The 23,861-nt window shown below is 39.5% G+C and overlaps 1 protein-coding gene across 1 annotated transcript in view; it reads right to left on the reverse strand.

Moving 5' to 3' along the window:
* Window positions 1–23,861, reverse strand: part of Ppp4r2 (protein phosphatase 4 regulatory subunit 2) — a 39,979-nt gene that overhangs the window by 12,474 nt on the left and 3,644 nt on the right. The window contains exon 3 of the mRNA XM_032906014.1: window positions 4,980–5,150. Coding sequence (XP_032761905.1) covers window positions 4,980–5,150 — 171 coding nt within the window. The remainder of the gene's footprint in view (window positions 1–4,979; window positions 5,151–23,861) is intronic.

The following is a 23,861-nucleotide window of genomic DNA, read 5'->3' on the forward strand; positions in this document are numbered from 1 at the left end:
AGTACATTTTAATGAACAGATTCACTAGTGCTGTTAAGTGCACATAAAACCACCACCCAGGTTCTCAGTGCACACTTGAGAACCTACCAGTCTAGACCTGCAGTCTTCTATGGCCTTGTTTAAGGAAGTCAGTTATCGTAGAAGCTAACAGTTCAAGTAATTAAAAAAATTATTATTCTACTTTTTAAAAGGGAAAAGTGAGTGGACAACTTGAAATTCAAAGAGCAAAAAATTTACATACACAAATTTACTAAAATAAGGATAAAACAGGGAGGGGAAGGTGAAAGAGAGTAAGGTAGGGAATACAGAAAGGGACAAAAACTAAGTGCCATTTGAGAGGTATAAAAACCCATAAAGTAGAAGCTTCTTGAAATATATACATATCTAAATGAAATCACCATATAATGGGAGAAATAAAGCCCCAGTTAGACACTGTCACCAAATAAAACCTCCAATTCTAAGGATAGGTTACATCTAATCAAGTTGTTGGCCAAAGGGGTCCCATGCACACCCTCAAAGGCTATTGGTTACTTTCCATAAACTGATGGCAAACCCTATTGCTGACTCGACTCAACTAACATAAAGACAAGCTGATACTACTTAAGAGCATTTACCTGTATGAACTAGTGTTCATGACACTACAAGTACTCTACACCCTACCGAAAAGGAAAAGGGAAAACTAACCCAGCTACTTCAATTTTCAATGTTAATGGCAACCTACTCTCAAGATATACTTGCACATTAGTGGCATAGTGTCTGTGGGAGTAACCAACCAATACTTGATTGGATTTAAGGCCCACTCCATGAGATGAGACCCATGGAACCCATACCTGACAATGTTTAGAAGACCAAGAACCTCATTTAGATAGTCCAGATACCCAAGGGAAAACCAAATACTACTGTTCTAAAAGAACACAGCAATAAAATTACTCCCAATGATATTCTACTTCCTCATACATCAGCAGTGGCGTGCTCGGCCATCCTCAGAGAAGCCTCCTCCTCCTCCAACAGATAAGAACAAATACAGAGTCCCACGGTCAGACATTGTGCAGAGTAAAAGACTTTGGAACACTTAGCCCTGAAGGGAAATGATGTCTCTTATCAATCCCTCTCCTCAGGGATCAGGGAACTCTGAAGAAGAGGAGGCAGGAAGAGTGCTAAGAGTTGGAGGAGATGGAAGATACCAAGGAAACAAGGCCTCTAAGCACAGAATGAGTGAGTGTTGCACATACGAACACTTACAGAGGCTGTGGAAGATGTACAGAGTGCATCAGAGGATGTCCTAGAACTGTGAGCTAACTAGACACAAATCCTGATCTCCAATCAAAAATTACATGCAACTGATAGCCACTTAATTAGTTTTCTCCAGGGGAATCTCACTGGGTAAACAAAGCAAGGATAGGCCACCATTCCCAGCAGCAGACCAACATAAAATGAACCCAATGGCATCTTGGGAAGTTGTTCATAATGTGTCAGGGCCTTTTTTTCTTTTTAATTTTACAGGTCCTTTACGAATACATAAAATTATGGTTTACAGTTTTGTGTTTTCATGAGATTGCTGTGTGAATGTGTGTATGTGTTCCTTGTGTTTTATTTTCTGTTCGCTTTGTCCTACTCCAATTTATTTGTTATTTTATCTTATTTTACTTTATTATTATTCCTTAGATGACTGTTTTCTTAGGAGAGACCAAAGAAAAATGTTATAAAGATGGGAAGCCATAATTGGAATATATTGTGTGAAGAACAAAATCTACATTCAATAAAAGAATTAAAATAAGGAAGTAGACAACTTGCAATTCAAAGAGCAAAAATTACTCAAAATTTACAACAATTTTAGAAAATAGTGATGTGTTAAGATTCTTTGAAGCATTTAATTTACAGCTTTTAAATAAAACTAGAAGCACAGCAGCAATACAATAACACAAATAGAACAAGCGGTTCAGCCTCTAAGATCAATGGCTGCTTTGCAGAGGACCAGCATATACATGGTAACTCATAAACATCTGTAACTCCAGTCCTAGGGGAGCTGATGCAGTATCCTGGCTTCCAAGGGCACCATGGACATGGTGCACAAACATACATGCTAACAAAATACCCATCGACAAAAAACAATTAATAAAAAATTTTCATTTTATTTTACAAAAGTACAAACTGGCACCTTGAATGTAGACAGAAAAGATATACACAAAACTCCAAACACAGAGGTATACGTGGGCATTTTGTGATAAAGCTAAGAGGTAACTCAGTGATAAAATGTTGGCCTAGAAGTTGGAGTGGCTTGATTTCAATCTGTGGCATCATACACACACACAAAGTTAACAGCCTGTTTGTGTTATGTTCTTCCCTAGAGCAACAAATCAGCAAAAGATGTTCTGTAAAAACATATTACAAACAAGCATGGTTCACAGTACTGCTCCCCGAGTCACTTTTTTAAAAAAAGCCTGCCTATCTCTAGAGAAAAAAAAGACACATTCTGAGCTAATAATATATATGCTTTCTTTTTTGTTTTTAAAAGGTGTGTGTGTGTGTCCCCACCAGTTTTCTGAATAGCCTGGCTGTGCTGGAACTAACTCTAAAGACCAGGCCATCTCCAACTCAAGAGATCTGCCTGCCTCTGCCTCCAGACTGCTGGGTTAAAGGCATGGACTACCACAGCCTGGCTGCAGGTAGTTTTTGAAAAGCCTGACATGGGTGTTGGGAACCCGACTGTGGCCTTCTGGAAGTACACATTCTTAACAGCTCAGCCATGGCTCAAGCCCCTCTCCTTTCTGCTTTTGAGACAGAAGATCTTAACTATGTAGCACAGGCTGGTCAGCACTGAGTCTTAAATCATCCCAGACTCCTGAGTGCTGGGATGACATGTGTGATGAGCTACCACACCAGGCTATACAAGTACCTACTGATCACTGAGGCATCATATCCCTTGTAAAATAAACATACAAGTAGCATGCACCATGATTCCAATATATTCTTTTCTGTATGTATTTCTGGACCTAAAAATATATCACTTTTATCAAAGACAACCTATAACACGATTAATGTATACTAGAAAAAAGATTCCCAACTGATGAATAGGCCTGAGGAATGACTCAGTGGGTAAAGTATTTGCTGTGCCTCAACCCAAGGACCTGAATTTGAATAGCCAGCACAAATCTGTATCCCAAATGCTGTAAGCAGAGACAAGTAGATCCCTGGAGCTCAATCACAGCCAATCAATGAACTCCAGGGTCAGTGAGCAGTTGAAGATGACACTCTGACAGATCTGTGGTGACCACAGTAAACTACACAGATGAGCACACACAGGCACACATCACAAACACAATATTACTAAAAAAGAAAGAAAATAAACTGGATGGAAAGCAAAATGATATGGTTTCTTTTTAATTTATCAAAATCTATATTCAGAACTTAAAAGGTTATCATGTTTCAACATGTCAATATATAATTATAGACCAAAAAGGCAGGTATAAAATGAAAATTCATAACGTACCACTAATTAAGACTTAGATCCTGCCTAATTAGAGTAAATAATTAAAAAACAGTCGTTCTGAAAACTGGAATTAAAATACTTATGGCTCAAAGATGAAAAACACCTTAAGAGCAATTATGCTTAAGTGTGCTTAGGCATTTAATGACTGTTCAAATCATCTGAAGTAGATGAATACATGTTTTAACAGGTTAAAAATTAGAAATATTTTAGCTTTATCCAATAACCTACTTATCTGTTATCTATTCTAACTTTAATACAATTAAGAATATTTGCTTTTACTAATTTATAAATTAGCTCAATTCACAATGAAATTGTATAATTCACTTTAACTCATATATCTGAAATGGCTATGCATTTTGTGTGTGTACACATACATACAGACACAAGAATTCTACAAAGGAAGTCTGTTTATCCTGCATACACCCAGTTCAAAAATAAATCTTATGCAACATATAACAAACATAACATGTGGCTTTTTCCTGGTGCTTAATTTCTTAAGAGTCCTAACTAAACTCATAGTGACCAGGCAGGCATGTGGTAAATGACTAAGGTGCATGGTCAAGATAAGTCTCCTTCCATTCCAGAGCCAGGGAAAACTAATGTGATGGAACTTACACACCAAGCATGGCATCTCCTGGAAAAGGCAGTTTTATTAATAGACCCAATGTCAAAGCATAAGCTTCTGATATTGTAGGCAAACCCCTAAACTTAAAATAATAAGCAGCTGAGAATGTTGGTACACACCTTTAATCCCAACAAAGGATAAAGAGGCAAGTGGATCTCTGTGAATCCAAAGCCAGTCAGGGCTACATAGTAAGACCCTGTTCCAAATACCAGCCCCCAAAACAATCAGGCTATTTGTGGATTAAAAACATAGAATTAAAACTTCTTCACAAAACCTACCAGTAAGCAGGAACTTTATTAACATAAACCAAGTCACTGTATTTCATACTGTTATCACACACTTCAAATCGCTAGTGCCAATGCAGTGCGCTCAGCAGTTCACCCTCACAAACGTGTCATCGTCCCTTGAGGACGTAAGCACGACACTGTGAAGCACAGCGCTGCTGTTATAGCATCACACTCATTTAGTGTTCCTGGTGTTTTCAATGTTTTACAAAAGGTTAAAAGTGTTGAGTTATTGGAAGAAAGGAAAACACATAAACTCTAAAATAAATAAACCTCTTATAAATAAGTCTTCACCAAGTATCAAGATAATATCAAATAAACAAAAGAAATATTAAAACATAATTTGATATAGGATATCACTGCTAACACGCATGTTTAAAATCTGAACACCCTCGAAATTCATAAGAACAGTTCGAGTTTTTTTCAAGATTGTAAACATTTAAAATATTTATGAACCAAAATTTGGCAAACACTAAAGATAAAAGTCAATTATCAATCTGATATAGCAAAACTTAAGAAAAAAAATATTTGATGTTAAAATTAACTCTTGAAAATATTATCACTATCATTATGTGCATACCCATTAAATCCAGTGACAATTTTCAGTATTCTTTCCTTCATTTCATCAAAGGGAATATATTCAACATTAGGATTGGGAGGACCTCTTGGTTCAGGAGCTGAAGTTCTAAAATCATCCATCACTTTCTCCAGTTTGAAAATGAAATAGCCTTTAAATTGGGACCACTGAATCCTATAAAAAAAAAAAAGTCACAAAATATTAATAATTACTTAACACTAAACACACAAATCAGACATTATAAATGCGTTCATAATTTTCATGCTATAATGCTTATATGGATTAGGAAAGTCTCTTACCACTACAAGTACAGAATATGCCAGGTTTAGTGGTGTACACCTATAATCCCAGCACTTGGGAGACTAAGGCAGGGGGATCTCTAAGAGTTTATGGGCAGGTTTGTCTACAATGTAAGTACCACACGGTGAGATCTTGACTCAAAAATATAAACAAATAACTACATTAAGCCAAAATAACTTTAATTTCACCCCCACTCCTGACACTTTCAGTCAATTGTCATTTGAGGTACTCAGGGTGCTGGTCCTAGCCTGTCTGACAAAGTAAGTAAAGCATACAACTGCCTAAGCTAGGAAGAAGGAAGAGCTCAAGCATGAGGACAAGAGGTTGGATTCCCAGAACCAGGTACCAGGTAGGTATGGTAGCCACCTACTATAATTCCAGTGCTTAGGTGAAGACGGGATCCCTGAAGCTAGCTCACTAGCCTGACAAGCTATGAGCAAGCTCTGGGTTTAACAAGAGACACGGACTCTACTGAACAAATATGGTGGAGAAATCAATTCCAACACCAACTTTAGATACACATGCACACAAGCACACAAATATTGCATGGGGGAAATATGCATTTTTCATCTCTATTCATTGTTACGTGGCAATTTCCTCCAAGATAAAATGCTCCATCTTTGAAGGAAGCTGTTCAGACTCAGGAAATTAAGGAATGCCCTTAAGACCCAGTCAGTAAACAACTTAGCTGTTTCATAAGGACCTGGGATCCTGACACTGACCAACTCCCTGCAACCTGCTTTCCCAAGCTTATATAATCTGTAAGAACTGTTACTTTTAGTCCCAGCGTTTGCTAAGATATTAGCCTTTGCCTCCTGCACCTGTGCTGTATCTAATTATCATGGAGTCATCTGTAACAGGGAGGACACTCCTTAAAGGAGGACTGTAAAATGTGTCCATTATCATGCAAACATGCCTTATGCCCATGGCAGCCACATGAAGAACTGTTACTTTTAGTATGTATGGGTATTTTGTCTGAATGTTTGCCTGTAAACTTTCTGGGTGCCTGGTGCCCAAAGAGGCCATAAGAGGGTGTCAGATTTCCTGAAACTGAAGTTTTGCTGACAGTTGTGAGTTGCCATATGGGTGTCAGGAATCAAAACTCAGGTCCTCTGGAAGAGCAACAAGAGTTCTTAACCACTAAGCCACCTCACTAGCACTGTCTCACTCCAAGGCCACAGTGCCTGGAAGACACACCCTCTGACATGCTCGGCTAACTACAAGCAGCACAGTACATTCCTTATTTCCAGTTCCCCCCCGTAACCAGCTACCCATCCCAGAGTGAGCTTTTGGTGAAAAAGCATTTCTGTTCTTGTAAGAAACCCTTCATCCACACTTCTGTAAGGACCATCAGTGCATTTGAATACTTGGTCTTTAGGGAGTGATGCCACCTGACAGGAATTAGGAAGTGTGGCCTTGAGGGAGTAGGTGCAGCCTTGCTGGCAGAAGTATGTCACTGGGGATGGGCTTTGGAGTTTCAAAAGCTCGAGCCAGGCCCAGTGACTGTCTCTTCCTTGCTGCCTGTAGATAGTGACATATAGCTTTCAGTTCCTTCTCTAGCACTCTGCCTGCCTGCATGCCATCATACTAATAATGGATAAATTTCTAAACCAGTGTTCTCAACTTCTGAGTCCAGACCCCTTGGGGACTAAACATCCTTTCACAAGGGTCCAGTCAGCTAAGACCATCAGAAAACAGATGTTTACAACTCATAACAGTAGCAAAATTACAGCTATGAAGCAGGAAGAAAAACAATTTTATTGTTGGGGAATCAGTATTACATGAGGAACTGTATTGAAGGGTCACAGCACTAGAAAAGTTAAGAACTACTACCTAAAGTGTAAGTGTAAGCAAGCCCTAAATACTTTCCTTTATAGGAATTGTCATGGTCTTGGTGTTTTTCACAGCAATAGAACATTGACTAAAACAACCAGTAAATGTAAACAGAGCCAGTGCTCACCAAGCTGGACTTTGGTGGCGGTATCCTTTACTTAGGTCTGACACTGGCTCCTAATCAAGCATGAGTCAAGGTTCGTTCACGTCCCCTAGGAATAGAACCAGACCTTTTTATCCTCCCCTCACGCTTCACCATTAGTGTAAGAAAAAAAGTAAAGATGGTACCTGAGCAAACAGTCTAAGTTCTAGGAGACAAAAAAGTTAGGGGTAGCTCCTATTTTCTTGTGCAGACAGAAATTTCATGTAAGTTCACTGTTTAATATAATTATAAAAAACAGCAATAATTCGCAATGGCATAAATAAAAATGCTACACATACAACTCTCTAGCAGTACTGTAAACTACGAAAGTAGCATAGATCATTCATCCATACTTCTATAAGTAAGTGATTCAAGAGATTAAGGCTTGAATCAGGAGTCAGACATCTTTACTGTGCTGACAATGTACTAATAATGACCCTAAAAGCAATGATGGATGAACTGATGACAACGTAACAGCAATCCAGAAGCACATCAAACTGCACTAACAGCACTTAGGTTTGTTTTGTTCTTTTAAATCTGGGGCTGGAGATGTGGTAGAATGCTCACCTGATGGATACCCTAGGCTTGATCCCTAGCACTGAGCACGTTGATGTAAGACTGCATCCCCAGATCAGAAATTCAAGGTCAGCAGGGGCTATATGAGATAAGCCACCCCACCCTTTTCATTTTAACAACCCACAAGGTCGAGAGCAGTTAAAAGGTCCTGAAGTGATGTCACAGATTGTGGTCTCAGCTAGTCAAGAGGCTGAGGCTAGGAGATCACGGGAAAACAGTTCCAGGTTAGCCTATCTCAACATAAAATTTCCTGACGAAATAGAAAAGGAAGATCCACAATTAGCAAAATTAATTTCAAAAGACTTAAGATATTAAATAGAAAATTCACAACAGAGATTTTAGGGCTAACACACAGAACTCACAAAAAGATCAAATGATTTACAACTATGGCACAAGGGTATCAGGACATAGTCCAACCATAAGCTAGTTCTTAGAAGGATGAGTATAGGAAAAAAATAGAAAAGGTCAAATACTCAAGTAAAGCCAGTGCAAGAAGGAAAGAAGTAAATAAAGGGAACTTCTCATACTCAGAATGCTGGCACCGTGGGCCAGAGAATCTTATGTTATGGCAAGCTGCTTTATGTGTTTTGGTTTTCTGCAGCATGGCCAACCACTATTCACTTGTGCCAGGAGCACCAGTCACACCTCAGAAGTAACAGTGACCTGTGCCTCCTGACATTGCTAAATGAACTGCCACCAGTTAAGAACCACTACAATCCTTAACCCCTCCCTTCTGCTGAGGACTACAATGAAAAATGAAAATAGGAAACCCAGAACCTCCAACTGAAATCTCACAATGGGACATAACATACAGGTGAAAAGACAAATTCTAAAGTGTAGATGGTTCATTTAAAATACTCTGGCACTGTGACCTTTAAAAATATCCACTTCAGTCTTCTGGCACTACCATAAGACATCACTATGACACTGTAATCCAAACTAAAACCCTTCTCCTTTAAGTTGCTTTTGTCAGGATATTTTATCACAATATTGAGGTCACCAAGACAAGCAGCACATGAAAGACGTCTGTAGGTTGAACATAATAAATGTTAAGGAACTTGAGCATCCAGAATTTGGTATCAGCAGGGCTCCTATAGCAATACCTTGAAGACATCAAAGGATGACTATCAGTTTTCACAGTCAAAAAGTTTAAGGGTAAGTGAAAGTAGCCACGCTAAGAGTTGACAAGACATACATGTATCAAGGCACAATGTAAAGTGCATAATCTTAGAGCCCTACAAAAAAGTACTATAATATTTCATTATGAAACACATCAGAGGGGTTGGGGATTTAGCTCAGTGGTAGAGCGCTTGCCTAGGCAAGCGCAAGGCCCTGGGTTCGGTCCCCAGCTCCAAAAAAAAAAAAAAAAAAAAGAAAAAGAAACACATCAGAGGACCTCAGATGTATAAGTCAGTGTCATAAGAGCAATAGGAAGAAGAAACCTTCAAAATCCAAAGAGATGATGATTTTTTAACTATATGCCCAAACTATCCATCGTTAAGATGATGCCAATACAGCTTTAAACGCTGAAAGCAGAATTAACCAGTTTCCTGTCCAGTATGCCCTTGCTCAATGAAATCAAGTGAATATGGCATATTGCATAGAAAAATGAAAATCAAAAATCAAATTAAGAGCATCTTCATTATAAAAATTGGCATCTTAGTTATAAGACTAAGATTCTTATCTTTATAACATGGTAGAATTTAAAATCTAAAGGCAATCAATTTGGAATAAACAATCAAGAAAGGCTCTTTCTGGGTCAGCAAGATAATTCAACAGGTGAAGGAGCTTATTGCCAAGCCTTATGACCTTGATTGAGTTCAATCCCTGGAACCTACAAGGCAGGAGAAATAAGCTCCTGCAAATTATCCTCTGAGTTCCACATGAGCACCGCTACACATTATGCCCATCACACAATTGAAACTTTAAAAATGTATCTTCATCGCTAGACATGGAGACCCTTGTCTATAATCCTAGCAGACAGTCCTGTCTCAAGCATGTATAATAGGACTACTTGAATCAACCCTTCCAAAACCAAAGAATGATGCAGAAGCAGCCTGTGCATATGACACTGACTAAGTGGTCAACCATGGCTCCTACATAAATTGTTTCTATTTTATCAGACAAAGGCATGTTTCACCTCAAGATTGAGATGTCAAAGAATGAAGAGTACATCTAACAGGAATGAATATACTTTAATGCAGTGTTTCTCAACCTGTTTGTCATGAACCTTGGTGGGGGAGAGTGTCAACGACCCTTTCAGAGGGATTGCCCAAGATATTTACATTACAATTCATAACAGTAGCAAAAGTACAGTCATGAAGTAGCAATGAGAGTAATTTCATGTTTGAATGTTACCACATGAGGAACTGCATTCAAGGATAGTAGCATTCAGAAGGTTGAAAACCACCACTCTGAGGAGACATGTATGCTCCCCTCTTCAGCTATCAGACTGACACTTGCTGCTCCTGCAGAGGGCTGGGGGTAGGTTTACATCACTCACACTGTGGTTGACTAGCATTTGTAAATCCAATTCCAAAAGATTTGATGTTCTTCTGACCTCTAGGGGTACCAGGTATGAATGTGGTATATGTATATATACATACATATGGGTAAAACACTCATACACATAAATCTTTAAAAGTAGTAAAGCTGAAAGAAATATAAGAACTTGGGGATGGGGGTTGGGGATTTAGCTCAGTGGTAGAGCGCTTGCCTAGGGAAGCGCAAGGCCCTGGGTTGGGTCCCCAGCTCAAAAAAAAAAAAAAAAAAAAAAGAACCAAAAAAAAAAAAAAAAAAACTTGGGGATGACTGCAACATTTTGAGATGACATTATTAACAGTAAAATGGGTCAGTTAAAGACTTATTTTACAGTTTGTTCTGGAACTCACTCTAGACCAGGCTGGCCTTGAATTCAGAGGTCAGATTGCCTCTGCCTCCCAAATGCTGAGATTAAAAGTGTTGTGCAGCCCCCACCCAACAAAATGGACTTCTGTTGAGTTCATAACATAGTATCACATAATAGTTAACTTCAGGATGTCTCTTCCCCAGAAATACTTTCAGAGCACTTTATTCCCTTTTGTTAAGGAGAAGAGAATGAAAATTCTCAGTATTGATTTCCAACTCAAATATTTCTTTATTTAGAGATAAAGATGTCAAATGACAGACACAGTATAGAAAATAACAACCAATACAAACTATCACTTGACTTTGTCCTACTCCAGTGAGATTTACTTTTATAGTACTCGATAAGGGCAAGACATTTATGTACTTCACATTCCCAAGTCTGACTCCACCAGGATTTCCAGTGCACTCACCCTTATTTTCACTCTCTTCAGTACTTTACCTTACTACCCAATTCGATGGCCTCACTTTCTGTTTCTTCAAAACTGAAGCATTAGGGAAGAAATACCCAGCTTTCTCTTGCATACTTCCTGATGAACAGTGTATATGCTCACCTATGCACAATAGTGCACAATTTCCCTTCTTATCACATACCTACATAATACTTCATTGGTAAACTACCCCACCTACCTATTTCTCCCATCTTCATTTTTTCCTTTACTGCCCTTTCCTAGTTCCCACCTCATTTCTTCATTGTCCTCTTCAGTAAAATTCCTATAGTGATATCTCCCAGTTAGGCTGACAGCTCTATCGCTAAATCTAACTTGCCCCATCAGGATCATCAGCACCTCCGTGTTGCTATATCTAGTGATTAATTTAAAAAAAAAAAAAGAAAAGATTATATTTAAATAAGTACACTGTAGTGGTCTTCAGACACTACATGAGGGCATCAGATCCCATTATAGATGGATGTGAGCTACCATGTGTCTGCTGGGAGTTGAACTCAGGACCTCAGGAGGAGCAGACAGTGCTTTTAACTGCTGAACCATCGCTCCAGGCCTCAGTGGTAATTCTAACACCTCAGCTTTCCTTTTCTACAAAGAGCATTCTGCAGGGTTACCATTCTTCCTCATTTTCAAATGTTCAATGCTGCAGCATTCAGGGGTACAACCTACCTTTTCTTTATGAACAGATAATGGTTTCGCCCAACATGGTTTTTATACCTATGTATATCAATAAGATATCATTTCTGAGACTCATCCATTCAACCACATACTTCATGTTTCCACTTTGCTTTAATGATTTTTCCCACCAATGGTGCCTACCAGAATTTTCTTCTCCCTATGATGAAATCCCTAATTTCACTACTGTCTCATTTCCCCCATCACATCTTCCTGTCAAAAATCTATTTATACCTTTAAATTAATACAGCTGGGGCCCAGGCATGATAGTGCACACCTGGAAGGCAGAGACTAGAGGATTTCTATGAGTTCAAGTGTAGACTAGGGCTGGAGAGATGGCTCAGCAGTTAAGAGCACTGATTGCTCTTCCAGAGGTCATGAGTTCAATTCCCAGCAACCACATGGTGGCTCAAAACCATCTGTAATGAGATCTGGTGTAGGGAGCCATTTTGGATTTGGGCCTGGTCGCCTGGTAGATTGTTAGACGAAAACCTCTCCCATGAATTTACGGCACAGGAAGAAAATAATCACGGATACATGTGGAAGCCTTTTGTTCCTTACTATGAGCAGTCTGGCCTGGTACTTCTCACCTGAGTCAGAATTAGGCTGGCCCTCCGGTTATTTCCCTAATTTATTCAGGTCTCGTGGTCGGGTCTTTTGTTACCGAAGTCTCCAGCCAGGGTTTCCCACTGTGCTTCGCATATACCTGCTAACTGGTGTACTTGGGATATATAGTTTGGTAAATAAAGTTACAAGAGAGCCGTGTGTCTTCTGGCTTGACACGAATAACGTGTGTGTGTGTGTGTGTGTGTGTGTGTGTGTGTGTTTTTCTTGAATCCCACAGGCTTTCGCCCGATTCTCGGTACCGTGTCGGTGCAGGCGTCTGGTGCCGTCTTCTGGCCTGCACGTGTACATGCAGGTGGGACGCTGTATACATAATGAATAAATCTTTTTTTTTAAAAAAAGTCTACACTATAAATTAAGTTATAAGCTAGTCAGGGCCATTGAAATCATGTTTCAAAAACAGAACAGAAAGCTGGGTATGGTGGTACTCAGCACTCAGGAAACAGACTCAAGGCCTCCAAAAGTAAGGTTAGCCTGCTCTACACAATGTTCTAGGCCAGCCAGGGCTACACAATGAAACCTTGTCTGAAAATAAATAAATATATACACAAACCAATTTTTACTACCTCTGGTTGTCACTTATTCAAAAGTACCACTATTCTTTAGCCTGAATTCAAGCTGTGCCTTTTACAGGGCTTCAAGCTCAGTGGTAAAGCTGTGTGCACACTGTGCCTGAGAGCTGGGTTCAGTTAAAAGCTCAAATGAAGGGGGGAAAATAACAAAGAAAAAACAGCACCCACATCTCCTTTCCCATACCTAAAAGGGTTCAGCACAAACACTCACAGTACAATTCCTTTGAAAATGCAGATTAACATTACTTCTCTCTGTTTCAAACATAGGTTTCACTAAGAGTAAAGACCCAAGTCTTCAAGAGGTCTGCAATGTCATGGTCATCCCACTCCAGCCTCTCCCTAATCTGGGAAAATGTTGCATACCCCTACATTACCTTAATGTACACATTTCTACATTACCTTGTGACTACACAACAGGTAAAAGGTCCAGATAGCTCCTTGAAGCTCACACTCAAACCAAAAGCATCAGCATGGCAAATCATACACATGACTATATAAGTCATCAAGTGTCATAAGCACTAACATGGGAAAGGAGGTTTTCCAGAGGGACCCCTTAGAATGCCTTTGAATTTGGGCACCCACAAAGGAGGAATATACAGTCACTGTGAAGGCCACAACTTAAGCAGGCTCGTGCACTCAGACTCTTAAAACTTCACAGGGCTTTAACGTCTAAATTCATGAAGACTTTCAATATGATGTCTAAAGAGAGCAAATGAAACTATAATTCAGGAAGCCATTTGTTTTAAAGCCTGAGCTTTTAAAAATCCCGAAACAATGGATAGTGTATAGAGAGTGGTCCCAGGGGGTTGGGGATTTAGCTCAGTGGTAGAGCGCTTGCCTAGGAAGCGCAAGGCCCTGGGTTCGGTCCCCAGCTCCGAAAAAAAAAAAAAAAAGAGAGTGGTCCCAGATGGAAAACCCCAAATTGTCTGATAATCTTATTTCCCCTATTGCAAGTCTCAGTTCCTGAAACTTAACACACCATAGTAGTTTCCTGAGGAATTTTCTTTTGTCCTAAGTGTGCTAGATTCCCAAGAACAAAGCCCTGGATTCTCTTTGCACAAGATCCTTAAGCAACACTTCTAGTCTTTCTACACTAAAAATGAGTCTTTACTGAAGTTTCTGATCCCCTACGGTAACCAGTAACCTTACATTTTATGATTTAATTTTAATCACTGTAGTCACCTACTTCCTTGTATAACTAGTAAAAACTACTGATCCCTTCCCAGGAACCTGACCTAATTTACTTACTGAAACATACACTATAACTGTTAAAGCATCAGATACCTCGATGCTAAAAAGTATGCCTGAGAAAGTCACTACCTTCCTTAGTCAGGCTGTGGCTCACAGCTTTATTCCTAGTGCTGGAATCTCTGAGTTCTGCCAGCAGAGTCTGCATGTAGGGGATAGGGGACACTTCTTTTTAGGGGGAAACATCCTTGTTATGAAAACATTAAGTACACACCACCAATTCAAAGACTTCTACAGACCGAGGTACTGCATGTATCTGGATCCTCAAGGCAGGAGTTGCTCTTCCCACTGCTACGAAGTTGCAACTGTAACCCTTACTGATGAACTTTAGAGATCAACTGAGTGGCCTACAGTGCTGGCTGTAAACACAGGAGTTGGCTCCCCAACTCATTTGCAGTCACTACTTTTCTGTGAAGACTTAAACACTGGGACGCCCCTCCCCCAAGCTGTTTCGATTTAATTTTGGTAGGATGGTGACTACCAGGTGTCCTCAAAAGAGTGGATCAAGCCAAACAGATCAATCACTCTGCCTTGGAAATGTGGAGCAGAAAGGAAACAAAGAAAAACCAGTTGAAGCACACACAATCAGCCTTATGGAAGCGGCCCAAGAACACTCTACCCTACATGGCTTTGTCTCCCACAGGTCCCTTATCCTCCTACTCAGCCTATTGTTGCTAACTCAACATCCTTCCCCAAAAAAAAAAAAAAAAAAAAAAAAGGTATCTTTTTCCTGTTTCCTTTTGGATTTAAGTCAATCAAAATAAATTATGCAAAAGTCCTTAAACTTAATATGATACTTTCTAAAACCCAAATACTCTTTTAGGATAACATTTAGAATGCTTCTGTTTCAATCAGAAATGACAGGCGGAGGGTGGTCTCTTAGGACTTTCCCATTACAATTTAAATTTTTATTTCTTATAGTTTAATACTAAAAATGTTGTGGGACTACCCACATTATTAACTCAAGTCTTTGTGAACACTCCCCAACGAGCCATTCAAACATTCACCCTAGCAGATTACCTAACTTAAAAGGTTCACCTTAGCATCAGAGAATCTGAGCTTTAATGTTGCACTCTGTACAATCTTCAATTAGTCACAAATTAAGATTTTTGCCATAAACCCTATTAACCTAAAATAGCACATATAATTTGAACATCTCTGAACAACAAATAAACAGCCTGTTTTCTTTTATAACAGTTGCCATAGTCATGGTGGTTCTTCATAGCGATGGAAACCCCAACTAAGGCAAGCCATTGTTGGGTTATAATTATGTCAAAATCATAGAAGAATTTACATAAATATTCATAAACAGGAGAACTTTACATAAATGTAAATATTTAAAGCTAATTTCAATTTTTCATTTTCCCTTGTTATGTGTACACATTAGAATGCTAGGCTAGTACAAACAACATGACACCGACTCACTGAGCATCTATCTCCCTAGTCCCCCAAGGTACTCTGGGTACTTGCAACCCAAGCTTGAGGACCAACCTATCTGGTCTTTGGTCTTCACAGTGATAAAGACACCACTTCAAGGTGGAAAAAACCTACATACTCATACCATATACAACACACACACACACAGACACCCCATACACCCCCATACATATACATGTAGGGAACTTCATCCTTAGGATGAATGCAAAACAAAATCAGTAGTCATTTGCTGACTTCATTCTGGTCCCAACTGGTCCTAGACTCCTCTTAAAAAATGTGAAATTTCTCCTAACTAAATTTTCAGTCAGGCCCAGTGTCACACATTCACTATAACAGCTGCTTGAGAGGCAGGAGTAAGAGATCAAGGACTACAAAGCATCTCACATGTACAGGCTGTTGAATACCTAAGTAGCCACACAGATTATTCTTAACAAATCCAAGCTCCTTATAGCTCTTTTAAAGACAGCTAAAGGGGACAGCTAAAATGTCCCACAACTCAACATACACTCACAAGAAAGTCATCTTCAACAGTGCACCCACACTCCAATTTAATCAGTAAACCTGAGGTTCAGTCACTGTACAAATTTGTGACAAATATTAACCCATTATGAGATCTTAGAATATTCACAATTTGAAGCTCTTAAACTTCAACACAATGCTTTTAGAGATGGTGTCTTTCACAGGTAATTTATGGCTAGTTAAGAATAGCTGCATGGGACCTTCATGAGATGTTTAGAGCCTAGAGACACGAGAAGCTGACATGTTCTGAAGTGTGATGAAATACTGGCAAGGCAGACAAAGTTTCACCACCCGAGGACACCCTCATCTTAAATTTCATAGTCTAAGAAACTGGGAGCAGAAACCTGCTCCCTAAACCATGCAGCCTCTATGTTGTTACATCAGTTCAAGCTAAAATAAAAAGTTTACATTTTAAAAGACCAATGATACAAAAGCATGATCCCAGCTTAGTATTCCAGCTTGTTGTGGTAGTTGCAAGCCTAAAATCAGGAGAGACAGTAACAAGAGTATATAACAAGTTCTAGGCCAGCCTTACATAAACCTAACAGGTCCAAGGACTGCTCGAACTACAAAATGAGGCCTAGTCCCAAATAAACACATGCGTAAATAAAGCGAGACAAGCCTATTATCCAGTATTTAGAAGCTAAAGACAGACTACAGCTACAAATAAGGACAAAGAGTTCAAGGTCTTCCTGGGCTACAAGGAGATCCATGTCCAATAAAAATTTAAAAATACTAAGCATCTTAGTGTATGCCTTTAATCTCAACAATACCAGACCATCAAGGACTAGACATTCTGACTCTAAAATAAAAAACTAAAACCCACACACACACACACACACACACACACACACACACACACACACACAAATACACAGATAATGACCAGACATCCAAAGGAAACTGGCTTGGCATGAGACATGGTTTTAACAAAACATTCATAGCAAAGTGAGAACTTAATGGGCAAGATCACTGTATTCTTCGACAATCAAAGATTTAAGAGATGGATAAACTAATTAAAGAATATACAGATTCTGGACATACAGAAATTGAAAGTAAGCAAGGTATACTCACTCCAGATATGTATACATAAGACAGTCAAGGTTCAGATATTTTCTATTGTTTTCTAGAGTTAAAATATTGTTCTGGATCTGAGAAAAAACTAGAGATGGTGATGGGTAATTATGTAATCCCAGTTTTTGATAGGTGAAGACAGAATTCCTAGGACCAACGAATGAGCTCTACCATCATTAGTGAGTCCAGGGTCCCAGTAAGAAAACTCATCTCAAAACCAAGGTAGCCAAGTGTGCTAGCTCTCTGTGAATTAAAGACAACCTGATCTACATAATGAGTTCTAGATCTACCTACTTACCTACCCATCTACCTATCCACCCACCCACCCACCTATCTACCTATTGATGAGGTAAGGATTAGATATAGATATATGTGGATGACCACTGAAAACCAACACCTGCATCAACCCCTCCCTCTACACCTCTCAGCACTACTATGCACATCAGTTTTATTCACTGTAAATTTTTTTAAAAGCTTTTTCTTCTGTTAACCTAGCTGTGTACCACACTGGAGAACAAGTCAAGCTCTATTCACTCACAGAACCATGAGTAAAAACAAATCATCAACACATATGAATCATGGAAGTTTCTATGAAGAAATACAACCATGAAAAATTTTGCATATAAAATATTTGGTCAGATACTTTATAACTATGGTCATCAACAGAATAAATAAAAAAATTCCTATTGCCTAGTGTGATGGCACAGTCTTGCCATCAAAATAATGTATTGCAACACACTACAGTCACATGAGTTTCCCAAGAACCCACTGCACTGTGTAGTTTAGAACTGTAATACATATACAGTAACTATGATGCATAGTTCTTGGTAAGAACATGTGACTCACTGGCCTACATACGTTTTATTACTAGAGAAATGTCTCTAGCTAAAACTAGTCTAGCTGAAGTTGACTAAATAACAGCAAACTGCAGACCCAGACACCAAGAGGACGTACTGCCTGACCACCACACCTATGTTTGTAAGTGCAATCTTCATTGTTTGCAAACAGTATCAACTCTCAAGGTTCTCAGAAAATAACCCCATCAAGTGATACAGGACTGTGTGTAGAGAGCCCTTTGAACAATCTTAAATGACAAGATGAAGTAATTCTATGGTGAAAAATCTAAAATATGGTAAGTGGTCATGGTAGCACATGCCTTTAATCCCAGCACTCAGGAGGCAGAGGCAGACAGATCTCTATGGGTTTAAGAGTCCAGTCTAGTAGTCTACAGAGAGTACCCAGACAGCCAAGGAAGGCTACACAGAGACCTTGTCTTAGAGAGAAAAGAGAAAAGCCTAAAAAATTGTCAACAGACATTTAAATTTTAAAAAAGATTTATTCTTATCAGTATGAGTTGTGTCTGCATGTATGTACATGTACCATCATGTGCACACAATGCAGTGCCCGTGGAGGCCAGAAGATGTCAATCCCTGAAAGTAGTTACACAGATGGTTTTTTTTTAATTTTTTTATTCATTTTATGCATATGAGTACACTGTAGCTGTCTTTGGACACACCAGAAGAAGGCATCAGATCTCATTACAGATGGTTGTGAGTCACCACATGTGAGCAGCACATGTGGGTGCTGGGATTTGAACTCAGGACCTCTAGAAGAGCAATCAGTGCTCTTAACCACTGAGCCATCTCTCCAGCCCCACACAGATGGTTTTTGAGGTGTGTGGGTGTTAGGAAGCAAACACAAGACCTCTGCAAGAATAAATGATCTTAACCACTGAACCATCAACAGTATTTTTAAAGTAGTCACATTTGGGCTGTACCAGTGATTTCAATCATATCCTAGAGTGTGTGGGACAGTAAGACCATCGACCACAGAAAATACAAAAAAGCCAAGCAACAAGGAAATTATGAACCTACCAAATGAACAGTAGCAAAGACCAGAAAATAACCAAAATGAAAGACAACAGCACTGTGAGCTATCTTGAACTCAACAAAGTATCTACTCACTGTTAGTAAGTACCTTCAAATTAGACCAGGCACAGTAGCACAAACCTCTAATCCTAACATTACAGAGGTGGAAACAGGAAGATCAATCATGAGTTCAAGGCCATCCTTGGTTATATACAAAGTTCAAAGCCAGTTTGAGCCACAAGATACTGTCTCTAAAAAGAAAAATGTTCAAATTTTACCCACATTCAAGATTGTTCTATCAAGAAATACTGTTGTAAAACCCCTAAAAAATGAGACCAGTTTCCATTCCCAGAACTGGTAGGAGATACAGAATGCAGAAATCTCAGAAATAACTGCAAGTCACTGTGGAAAGATCCCTAAAATACGATCATAATTTAAAAAAAAAAAAAAAATCTATAAAAACAAATTCCCTTTAGCATGCAAAACTTAGACAATTTGATAATGGTTGATAAGCCACCTTATCTTCTTTTATAGACACAATAGAGCAAAATCTATACCAGTGTCAGTGAAACCTCTCATATCCCTCAAACTTCAAATACTTCCATAATTTATGCCTTCATATAATGAAAAAGCTAGGCTTATGTATTACAAACTAAAATAGCATGCATCGATCTAATCATCAATGTCATACCAAATTTATGCCTCTGCAAAAACAGTATTTACATAAACTATTCAGCCTTTGAAGTTGCTAGAAATGTCAAAATACAAAGTGTTAACGAGTACGTGGGTCACCTATTTTCCTGCCAGTGTTCAAGCATCCCCAACACAACCTTCCAATACCTGTCCAAACACCTCTCCCATGGACAGGACTCAGGCATCGGGACATGTGCTGTATGCGCAACACAGGAAGGAAAGCTGTGCAGGTATATGAAGTCAGTTTAGGTGACCTATGACAACCTCAAACAACGATGACAATGAATTCTCATGGTGGTTTTAAGTAAGATCGCTTTGGTGGAGAGGGAAGATGTTGCACAAGTGAACACAGCACAAGCAGTGCATCAAGGAAGGAGTTTTGATAGGACGTGATACTGACCATACCCAAGGATGACTGCATCGCTTATCACCTTCACAGAAGATTGTAGGCCTAGTCCCATTTTAAACAGAATACATACATCACAGAAAACAGTCACAAGGACTAAGGCAGGGTATGTACAGGAAATATTTGATGTCTTATACAATATAGGTTTATTGTCTTCCTTGAGGTTTGGTGGGAGACAGTTAACAACCCTACACAGAAATTCCCATGTAAGCCAGGCATATGCTTACCTGCAATTTTAGTACTAAGGAGGCTAAACCAGAAAGGTCACAAGTCAAAGGGCAGCCTGGGCTACAGAGCAAAGTTGTACTCAATGGAAAAAGAAAATTGCCAGGCAGACATGGTGGTACATGCCTTTTAATCCTAGCCACTTGGAAGACAGAGGCAGGATCTCTGAGTTCAAAGCCAGCCTGATCTACATAGCTATTTCCAAGCCACCCAGAGCTACACAGTGAAACCCTGAAAACATAAAAACCTCACACTGAAACCCATTATGTATGAATACATACTAATAAGAAAATCTTAAGCAGCAGAGCTGGGGAGATGGTTTTGAGGGTTAAGAATGCTTGGCAAAACTAAGTTTGAATTTTCAGCATCACAGAAAAAGCAAAGTATGGCTTTGCGTGCATATAACCCCAGAGTTGCAGGGTGGAGATAGGCAGATACTGAGCTCCAACCAAACCAGCTTAGCCACAAAAGTTGAGTTTCCACTTTTCTAGCCTCCACATGTATGTGCAGAGGCGTGCCCCCAGAGCTCATACAAACAAACAATAACACAAAAGGAATATATACTTTAGTGTTTATAGACACACTGAAATTAATTTACAAAACTACAGCTCATACAACAGACTAGGTTTTAAATGTTACACCCTTAAAGGGAAAATTAACAGAAGTTAGTCCTGAGGAAGGAAAAAAACAAAGTCTTTAATCTATAGGGTTTTTTTTTCCCCCTCATAAAAAAAGAAACAAAACAAAAACTGGGGCTAGTAAGATGGAACACAATCTGAAGACCTGAGTTTGATTCTGGGGCCACATAGTAAAAGTATTAATAATTGATTCTTGCAAGGTGTCCTCTGACTTCCACACTTAAAGTATCACACTAAAAAAATTAAGATTGAAAAACAAAATCAATATGCTCCAGCAATACAAGATTATAAAAGACCCACCAACCTCATGCTGTAATAGTGTAGATATTCCTAGTGACAAGTAACTACTTTTAAGTTACCTAACTTTATTTCCTTCCTGAGTATCATATATATAAACATAAGGAAAGTCAGCTAGGACTGCCAGCTGGAACCAACCTACACAATAAACCAAGCTCCAGGCTAACCTGGACAATAGCTAGACCTCTTCCAAGTCCCACCACAGCCACAGCTGCAAACTGTACCACAGCTATTATTTATTTAGCACCAAGTAGTGGTCTGGGGTTTTTGCATATATTTCCATACTATTTGAGGTACTAGTTTTATTTTAACTGGCTGCTGTGTAACATTTTCCTCCATGACCAAAACATTCCATCCTGCAGGCAAGAGGTAAACAAAGCAAGAACTCCCTAAAGCTGAACAGATTCACTAGTCCTGTCACTGACTGAGTAAACAATAAAGCTAAGAGTGAGTCCCTCTCAGGGGAAGAGAAGCTGAGCTTCAAAGACTCTAAGAAGAGACCAGCTGCCTGGAAGGAGCAGAAGGCAGCAAAGCTGCTTGGAAGGTTTTACTTCCAACTTAAACACAAGGAAAGTGCGCTTTCCAACACCTGTTGTGCTACCTGCAGGCTGTGCAGTGCTCCAGGTTTATCAGACTTTGAGCTGTCACTCTACCTGGGGTGGGCCTTGGTAGTAATGCAGGTGTCTTTGAGTCATTCTGTTCCTGTTAAGTAACCCCAGTAAAATTCACTGGTTCACCAAGTGGGACTTTGGTGGTATCCATACTTTGGTCTGTTGCGGGCTCCCTATCTGGGGTGAGTATCCTGTTCCCCTAAAAAAGTTTTGTCACACAACATTGATCTAGCAAGGATTTAAGTTTTCTTTTAAGAAAAAAAGAAACCAAAAAGAATGGCATTATTGGCTATTGGCTTTGTTCATCTCTTAAAAACCCCTTTGGGACCTACCTATTCAACAGGAAACAATGAATGGTAGACTAAGACAGACAGACAGACAGACAGACAGACAGACACACACACACACACACACACACACACACACACACACACACACACGGTCCAACAGGTATCACCAGAGCCATGGCAGCCTGAGTTGAGAGCAGCAGTTACAAATGAAATACTCTTGGCCACTCCACCAGTGAGTTAGACGATGTGAAGGAATCACTTGTGCTCACTGAGCTCCTAAATATGACATTAACAAAGTTCATGTTCAGAAACCAACCCCACATAAGGAGACTATGGGTACAGAGTAAGACCCTGCCTCAAAACAGGTAGAGAGGAAAACGCTATGAAGTGGATACATTTTTGTTAAAAAATAAAATAACTTTCTTGGGGCTAGAGAGATGCTTCAGCAGTTAAGGGCACCTGAATTCATTTCCAAACACCCACAGGCAGCTCAAAACCCCCTAAAACTCTATTCACTTCTGATCCTGGCAGGCAGAGCATTCACACAATGCAGACAAACATTCAGGGAAACCACCCATACACATTAAAATAAGGCCGGGCAGGAGTGGCACATGTCTTTAATCCTAGCACTCGGGAAACAGAGGCAGGAGGATCTCTGTGAGTTTGAGGCCAGCCTGGTCTACAGAGTATATTCCACAATAGCCAGGACTATACAGTGAACCTAACTTCAAAAGCCAAAAAGATAATTCATTAATAGTAAGTTAAGTAAGTAAACCTTAAAAATCTAACATTCTTGTTTCATGGAAGTTACACTGGCGTTATTTCCACCTTTTCTCCTGTAAAATAGATTCGTGTAGTAACTGTGAGACATACTGATCCGATCATTCAATATCCAGAACCAGGGGATTTGTTGTGGACAAAGTTCATAAAAAAGCTCACAGCATTGGACTGGGGATGTTGCTCAGTGGTACAGTACTTGCCTAGAACACAGACGGGTATGAGTATCATCTCCAGAACCATTTAAACAAAGTAATTGCTATCTAGTCTGCACTTGTGACTCAAAGGCTGAGCAGTGGGTTAACATATGCAAGACCTAGGTTCCACCCCAAGGACACTATAGTGAAAAACAAGCAAACAAAGGCTACACCTAGTTTGGGGGGGAAAAATACTGTTCAAACTCCACTAAATGTAATGAAGAATATAAAAGCACCAGTCATTTTAATTACAAACATCTAAACAAACATTATCCAAACAATGTAGTGAGAGTTCAATTCCTAAATCAGAACAGACCAACTATAGGCATTGTACTTATCAAAGAGGGCAACTTGTATAGACCTGACTGATAAGATACCACTCTCCTATCCCCAGACAGGGTTTCTCTGCATTGCCCTGGCTGTCCTGGAGCTCACTCTGTAGACCAGGCAGGCCTGGAACTCAGAGATCTGCCTGCTTCTGCCTTCCAAGTGCTGGGATCAAAGGTGTAAGTCACCACCTCCAAGTTAAGATA

This window comes from Rattus rattus, chromosome 6 (genome assembly GCF_011064425.1).
Source record: "Rattus rattus isolate New Zealand chromosome 6, Rrattus_CSIRO_v1, whole genome shotgun sequence".
In the NCBI taxonomy this organism is placed as follows: Eukaryota; Metazoa; Chordata; class Mammalia; order Rodentia; family Muridae; genus Rattus; species Rattus rattus.